Source organism: Bombina bombina, chromosome 9, assembly GCF_027579735.1.
Source record: "Bombina bombina isolate aBomBom1 chromosome 9, aBomBom1.pri, whole genome shotgun sequence".
Classification (NCBI taxonomy): Eukaryota; Metazoa; Chordata; class Amphibia; order Anura; family Bombinatoridae; genus Bombina; species Bombina bombina.
This window is the reverse complement of record NC_069507.1, coordinates 126734331-126743112: the sequence shown is the minus strand read 5'-3', so window position 1 is coordinate 126743112 and position 8782 is coordinate 126734331. Positions and strand designations below refer to the sequence as shown.

The following is an 8782-nucleotide window of genomic DNA, read 5'->3' as shown; positions in this document are numbered from 1 at the left end:
TCTCCAACGGTGTGTCCGGTCCACGGCCCGCCCTGGTTTTTTAATCAGGTCTGATGAATTATTTTCTCTAACTACAGTCACCACGTTACCATATGGTTTCTCCTATATATATTTCCTCCTGTCCGTCGGTCGAATGACTGGGGTAGGCGGAGCCTAGGAGGGACTATATGGCCAGCTTTGCTGGGCTCTTTGCCATTTCCTGTTGGGGAGGAGAATATCCCACAAGTAAGGATGACGCCGTGGACCGGACACACCGTTGGAGAAAGTAATTTATCAGGTAAGCATAAATTCTGTTTTTTGCTTGTTTCTGTGTGTGCCTGTCTAAAAAAAACAACAACTTTAAACTGCTATATCTCAGCAACCAGAAAAACAGGTGCTAGGAAAGATAATTTACCTGCCACAGATTGATGCAGCGTTTTCTGTTGTTTTTTTTGCTGCAGGTTAAGCTAATCAGTTTCCTATCACTTTTGTATAAAATTATTTATATTTTTTCAGTGTCTCCAAAAATGCACAGGTCATTTACTTCAGTCATTCATTATTTCCTGCTATTGAGTGTGCCCACAAAACTGCCAGAATTATTCATAAAATACAAACACAACACCCTGCACTCACTACATATCTGAATAACATCTGCCCCAGTGCAGGGCAATAGTAATGTAACAAGTACTTCCCAAACTATTTTAGAAGTGTGAGCACTCGAAGGACTAAAATAAAGTGTATTTAATACCACATGTAAAAATTGAGGTTATATGTGCATTATTATTTGCATTATTTAAAAAAAAATATTTGGGAATCCCTGTATTAGTGTTGTCAGTGACTCGAGCACTCAAGATAAAATAGGCATTAAATGATATGATTAAATGGATACACCGCTTCTTAAAATAGCAGTTTAGCACAGGAGGGTTTATTTTTTTCAAATGAAGAAGGGTCACAATGATTTTGTTTTCACTTGCTAAGTCATGTAACAAATTTCATCATTTAAAAAATCTAAAAAAAATTTGCACAGTTTTATATGAGCAATTTTTAGCAAGATAAAAATGTCTCATAGTTATATATAAACAAGTGGCTAGATTGCAAGTGGAGCTCAAAATATCGATTTCACAAGGGCGTACGCAAATGTGCGCTGGTATTACATGCGTTTGCATTGTGCAGAAGTTTTTGCGCTCATGAGAGTGCGCTTCCATAGGCTCCAATGGGAGCCTCGTTCTCATGCCGTGAGACACGACATGAGAACCTAGAGCAGGGCAGGGGGGGAAGTCGCGCAGCGATGGGCTGCAAATTTAAATATATATGAATATATACATATATATGTATGTGTTAATATGTGTATATACAATATTATTATTAGACATATATATTTACAAGTATAACACAGTTCCTATAGACTGCAATGTAAAGGCACTTTTCATTGCCGTTTTTTTTCTAACAACACACACCCGCCAACTTTAACCCCTAAAAACTGCTTTGTGCACTTGTAATGGCTGGTTATTTATTGCGTGCCCGTAAACGTGCAAATTTGCTTGTTTATGGGTGTGCAATAAATTAGAGCTCCACTTGTAATCTAGCCCAGAATATTTTATTTTTAACAATGTGTAATAAAACGGGGTAAAAATTATTTGTAGCGATATATATTGTTATTATCATCAGATTACTTTGGGAAATATATAATTCAAAAGCTCAAAAACAACTGCGGAATTATGAAAGTTTAATGGTAGTTAATGTACAGCATATCTGTCTTTACCTCAGTCCAGCTGTTTTCAGTGTGGAAGATACAGTTCTTGAAGTGCACTTTGTTCTTGCCACCCTGTCAGACACAGATCGTGAATCACAGACACAATCTCAAAGTCATAGGTAACTATAAATCTATACCCTTTATGACACATCTCTATTTCATGAGTGTCAATTGGAGGAAAATATCTCTTCTCCCCTACCTTAAACCATTTCTCTTCTGATTCTTACCCATATTTAAACCTTTCATACCCATTTTTACCTGTATTTAGACCTTTACCCACTGATGATGATTTCCTGGGTGATGACATTGATTATATGATTGCAATGGAAACTACTCTTGGTGGACCATCTCCTCCTCCGCGTAGTCCGACTTTCTGCAAAAGGCCGGTTCTGAGCCCTGCACTTGAAGAGCAAGCATCACTTAGTGACAGTGATGAAGAGCCAGATACAGAAATCCCAGGAACACCCCCAAACAAGAAGGTGAGATAAAATGTTTACTTTAGGGAAGTAATGAAAGCAAAGGAAATCTGAGAAGGGTAGCATAATTAACATCAACTAGGGACATTTGAGGTGCTAAACCATTTCTTTTCTTTGGTATACACGCTAGAGGAACCATTGGGGGTGGCATTGAAACAAACTAGAACATAACAAGCCAATACCAATAACTGGGTTATCTCTATATGCTATCAGGAAAAAAAACTTGATAATACCAGGTAAATAAACTCCAGGTCCAGATGGAATACAACCAATAGTTCTTAGGGAATTTGGCACAGTTATAGCCACGTTTCTGCTCTTAGTTTTTCAAGACTTCTTACCCCTCTGTATAGTACCCCAGGATTGGCGTAAACCTGATGTGCTGTCACTTTTAAAAATGGAACATGGGTTGATCCAGGAAGCTATAGACCAGTAATCTGTAGTGGGAAATGATTATGGAAGGGATTATAAAGGATTATATTCAAGAATATATTTATGTATACATGATTATGAGTTCAAATCAGCATGGTTTTATGACAAATAGATAATGTCAAAATAATCTAATTAGATGATATGATGAAATAAGCAAGAATATATAAAGGTGTATCAGTTGAGGTGATATACTTGGATTTTGATACATTCACACCTCACAGATTATTGTACAAATGAAGGAACTTGAAATGCTGAGAATGTTAGCTCATGGATAAATAACTGGATAAAAGATAGGAAGAAACTAGTTGTAGTAAATTAATCATACTCACATTGTATTAGTGGGATCTACCAAGGATCAGTACTGGACCCTGCTGTTTTTAATATTTTTATAAATGACTTGGAGAAAGGGTTAATAGCAACATCTCAATTATTGCAGTTGATACAAAGTTGCGTAAGGTAATTCGGTTAGAACAGGATGTAATGACAAATGAGATTTAAAGGGACATTAAACACTTTAAGATAGTAAAATAAAATTATAAAATATATGTATAGGTATGTATGTGTATATGTGTATATATATATATATATATATAAATAGATAAATAGATATAAACTGCAATATACTTTCATTATTTATTATGTCCCCTGTCCTGTAATTCCATTCTGAAATTGTGGGCTTTTCACTTCCTGTTAGAAATGGAAGTGAAGAACACTATTATATTCCACAAAGCCATTGGCTGCACACTCTAGTGAACTATTTATAACTGTCCCTAATTGACTACAGCAGAGAAGGTAACCTAAGTTACAACATGGCAGTTCCCATTGTTTTATAGGCATTTAAACGTTACACTTATTTTGTCAATATTTAAACAGCTAATTGAACTTTAAAAAATACATCTACATGTTCTCAGACTAATTTTTTCTTTGAAGGCATCATTCTATCTAGCATTTATTTAGTGTTTAATGTCCCTTTAATAGTAGTAAATGTCAGGTTCTATATTTTCTAAAGTAAAAATATGGTGTCTACCTATTTAAATTGGACTAAACTTAGCAAAACAGAGGAGGAATTGAATTTAGGTGTGCTTATAAATAAGAAGCTAAGAATGAGTGCACATTGCATGGTAGCGGCTTCTAAGGCTAATAAAACATTAGCATGTATTAAAAGAGGTGTATATGCAAGGGAGGAAAGCATTATTCAAGGTACATTGCAGAATTAAAAAAAGTTCAGAAAAGTGTGACAAAACTAATAAGGAGAATGGAGGATTTAAACTATGAGGAGAGGTTAGCCAAACTGGGTCCATTTACTGTAGAAAAAAGGGGCTTGAGAGGTGATGCGATTACTTTTATAAAACATAATTTATGCTGACCTGATTAATCTCTTTCATGTTGGTGAGAGTCCATAATCTATTACTCCTGGGAATTACTCTTCCCTGCCACTAGGAGGAGGCAAAGATTTCCAAACCCCAAGAGCTATATAAAACCCCTCCCACCTCACTGGTAAACTAGTCTGACATGTAGCCAAGCAAAAGAGGTAGGAAAAGAAATGAGACAAAATAGGAGCACTTCTATTGGAGATGATCGAGGTGGAGACTCCCCTCGATGTAATCCAGGAAAGAATCCAGGAAAGAATTAGGGCCTTGAGGGTAGCTAATTCTTTTATTTGTGATGCAAACATGCAGATTATTCGCCTAAATGCCAAGACATCAGGTTTTTCTGTTCTAGCCCGTAGGGCTCTGTGGCTGAAGTCTTAGTCTGCTGACATGACTTCAAAATCTAGATTACTTTATCTTCCATTTAAGGGGAAGGTTCCTTTTGGCCAGGATTGGACTCTATCATATCCACAGTCACTGGGGGCAAGGGTGCCTTTTTACCGCAGGATAAGAAGAACAAACCTAAAGGACAGGGGTCTAATTTTCGTCCCCTTCGTTCGAATAAATCTCAATGCCAGCAGCCCGCTGCAAAGCCTGATCAGTCCAAGGGAACTTGGAAACCATCTCAGTCTTGGAATAAATCCAAGCAGAACAAGAAGCCTTCCGAGACAAAATCGGCATGAAGAGGCGGCCCCCGATCCGTCGCTGGATCGTGTTGGGGGCAGACTATCCCGCTTTGCGGAGGCTTGGCTGGAGGTCATTGCTCAGGGTTACAAGATAGGTTTCAAATCTCATCCGCCCAGGGGCAGATTTCTCTTATCAAACCTGTCTTCAAGACCAGAAAAAAAAGAAGCTTTTCTTGGTTGCGTGAGGGATCTCTGCTGCCTAAGAGTGAATGTGCCAGTACCTCTAACAGAAAGAGGTCTGGGATACTACTCAAACCATTTTGTGGTTCCAAAGAAGGAGGGTACGTTTCACCCGATCCTAGACCTAAAGTGCTTTAACAAGTTTCTGTCGGTGCCATCGTTCAAGATGGAGACTATAAGGTCGATTTTTCCCTTAGTTCAAGAGGGACAGTTCATGACTACAATAGACTTGAAGGATGCTTACACAAGGATCACTTCAAGTTCTTAAGATTTGCTTTTCTGGATCAACACTTCCAGTTTGTAGCTCTTCCTTTTGGTCTGGCTACTGCCCAAAGAGTCTTTACAAAGGTTCTGGGGGCTGTGCTCGCAGTGGCGAGATCCAGAGGTATTGCAGTAGCACCTTATTTGGACGACATCCTGGTCCAGACTCCATCCTGCCGCCTGGCAGAAGACCATTCGAGTGATCTAATACTTCTTCAATCTCATGGATGGAAGATAAACTTAGGAAAGAGTTCTCTGGTTCCCAATACCAGAGTGGAATTCCTAGGCTCGATAATAGATTCCATATCTATGAAGATATTCCTTACAGACCAGAGACATTCCAAAATTACTTCCAATTGTCTTGCCCTTTAGACCTCCTTAAGGCCATCTGTGGCCCAGTGTATGGAGGCGATTGGGCTCATGGTGTCCAGCAAAGATATTCCGTTCGCCAGGTTCCACCTCAGACCTCTTCAGCTGTGCATGCTGAGGCACTGGAACGGTGATCACTCAAATCTATCACAACAGATTTCTCTGGACAACCGGTCGAGAGAATCGCTCTCTTGGTGGCTCTGTCCTGGTCACCTGTCCCGTGGGACATCCTTCTTGAGACCATCCTGGGAGATTGTGACTACGGATGCAAGTCTGTCAGGATGGGGAGCTGTTTGGGGCACCAGGAGGGCACAGGGCTGGTGGACTCGAGAGGAATCTCTTCTCCCGATCAACATTCTAGAACTTCGAGCGATCTTCAGCTCTCTGAAGGCTTGGCCTCTTCTGGGTTTGACCCAGTTTATCAGATTTCAATCGGACAACATTACCCGGTGGCTTACATCAACCATTAGGGGGGAAAGAGAAGCTCCCTAGCCATGAGGGAAGTATTTCAGATTATGGACTGGGCAGAAGCCCACAACTGTTCGCTGTCAACGATCCACATTCCGGTTGTGGACAACTGGAAGCGAATTTTCTCAGCAAACAATCCTTTCATCCGGGGGAATGGTCTCTCCATCCCGAGGTGTTTGTGGAAATTTGCAGCAGATGGGGGACGCCGGAGATTGATCTCATGGTGCCCAGACTCAATACCAAGCTACCCAAATATGGGTCGAGGTCCAAGGATCCCCAGGCAGAGTTGATAGATGCCTTAGCGGTTCCTTGAGGATTCAACCTAGTTTACATTTTTCCTCCGTTACCACTTCTTCCTCGAGTAGTGGCCCTCATCAAGCAGGAGCAAGCCTCGACTATTCTAATTGCTCTGTCGTGGCTGCGAAGGATGTGGTTTGCGGACCTGGTGAGGATGTCGTCATCTCCTCCATGGAGGTTACCTTGTCGCAGAGATCTGCTGGAACAGGGTCCCTTTGTTCATCAAAATTTAGATTCTCTGAGACTGACTGCATGGAGATTGAACACCTAGTCTTAGCCAAGAGAGGGTTTTCTGAGTGATTGATACTCTCATTCAAGCTAGAAAGCCAGTCACCCGTCGCATCTATCATAAGGTGTGGAGGACCTACTTATTCTGGTGTGAAGAACGTGGATTCCCTTGGCATAAGGTCAAGGTGTCCAGGATTATTTCCTTTCTTCAAGATGGTTTGGAGAAGGGACTTGCCGCTAGTTCTTTAAAGGGACAGATTTCCGCTCTTTCTGAGCTTCCTGATATTCAGTCTTTTGTTCAGGCTCTGTTTAGAATCAGGCCTGTGTTTAGACATTCCGCTGCTACTTGGAGTTTAAATTTGGTTCTTAAAGGGACATTCAAATCCAAAAAAAACTTTCATGATTCAGATAGGGTATGTAATTTTAAACAACGTTCCAATTTACTTTTATCACCAATTTTGCTTTGTTCTCTTGGTATTCTTATTTGAAAGCTAAACCTAGGAGGTTCATATGCTAATTTCTTAGACCTTGAAGGCCGCCTCTAATCTAAATGCATTTTGTTAGTTTTTCACCACTAGAGGGCATTAGTTCATGTGTTTCATATAGATAACATTGAGCTCATGCATGTGAATTTACCATGGAAACCGCTCTGATTGGCTAAACTGCATGTCTGTCAAAAGAACTGAAATAAGGGGGCAGTCTGCTGAGGCTTTAGATACAAGGTAATTACAGGTAAAACGTGTATAATAATTTCTGTGTTGGTTATGCAAAAATGGGGAATTGGTAATTAAGGGATTATCTATCTTTTTAAACAACCAAAATTCTGGTGTTGACTGTCTCTTTATAGGGACATAAAACCTACATTTTTTTTTTCATGATTTAGATAGAACATACAATTTGAAACAACTTTCTAATTTACTTCTATTATCAAATGTTATTCTTTTTCGTGTTATCCTTTGTGTGAAAGCAGAAATGTAAGCTCAACAGTGTGCATGTGTCTGGAGCACTATATGGCAGCAGTTTTGCAGCAAAAATTTTGCATTAGATGGCAGCACTATTTCCTGTCATGTAGTGCTTCAGGCATGTGCACGCTACCTACCTAGGTATCTCTTCAACAAAGAATAACATGAGAATTAAATACATTTGATAATAGAAGTAAATTGGAAACCTTTTAAAAAATGTATTCTCTATCTGAATCATGAAAGAAAATTTTTGGGTCCCTTTAAGGTTCTGCAGAGGGCTCAGTTTGAGCCCATGCATTCAGTGTACATAGTTACTTTCTTGGAAGGTTCTTTTTCTATTGACTTTTGCTTCGGCACGCAGAGTCTCTGAGATGGTGGCCTTGCAATGTGAGCCTCCTTACCTAGTATTTCATGCTGATGAGGATGTTCTTCGCATTGGGTTGGGGTTTCTCCCTAAGGTTGTGTCTGATCGCAACATCAATTAGGAGATTGTGGTTTCTTCCTTGTGTCCTAATCCTTCCTCCTCAAAGGAACGATTACTTCATAATTTGAATGAGGTTCAGGCTTTGAAATTCTATCTTCAGGCTTCGAAGGATTTTAGACAGACTTTGGCATTGTTTGTTGTCTACTCTGGGAAGCGCAGAGGGCAGAAGGCTTCTTCCACTTCCCTATCTTTTTGGTTGAGGGGCATTATCCGCTTAGCATATGAGACAGCGGGACCTAAACCTCCTCAGAGGATTACGGCTCATTCAACTAGCTGTGGCTTCTTCTTGGGCCTTCAAGAATGAGGCCTCTGTGGAGCAGATTTGTAGGGCGGCTACCTGGTTCTCCTTACATACTTTTTCAAAATGTTACAAATTTGACGTTTTTGCTTCAACTGAAGCAGCTTTTGGGAGAAAGGTTTTGCAGGCTGTGATGCCCTCAGAATAGGGTCCGCCAATTTATTTTACCCTTCCGTTTTCATTCGGTGTCCTCTAGAGCTTGGGTATATGTTTCCCACAAGTAAGGAATGAAGCTGTGGACTCTCCTCATATTAAGATGGAAAACATAAATTATGCTTACCTGATGATAATTTCTCCCGTTTTCTCCGTTGGGCGGACCTAAATTTTTGTTTTGTTCTTCTGGCACCATTTATACCCCGATATTTCTCCTACTCTTCCTTGTTCCCTCGGCTGAATGACTGGGGGAGTGGGGGAGGTAATTAAACCTTTGGCTGGGGTGTCTTTGCCTCCTCCTGGTGGCCAGGTTTTGTATTCCCACAAGTAAGGAATGAAGCCATGGACTCTCCTCATACAGATGGAAATGAAATTATCAGGTAAGCATA

At 40.2% G+C, this 8782-nt stretch overlaps 1 protein-coding gene across 2 annotated transcripts in view; it reads left to right on the top strand.

Annotated features, from left to right (window-relative positions):
- Positions 1-8782, top strand: part of RAD9A (RAD9 checkpoint clamp component A) — a 193406-nt gene that overhangs the window by 154383 nt on the left and 30241 nt on the right. For both annotated transcript variants that reach the window (XM_053692355.1, XM_053692356.1), the window contains exons 10-11: positions 1747-1851; positions 2001-2211. In XM_053692355.1, the coding sequence (XP_053548330.1) occupies positions 1747-1851; positions 2001-2211 (316 nt within the window). The remainder of the gene's footprint in view (positions 1-1746; positions 1852-2000; positions 2212-8782) is intronic.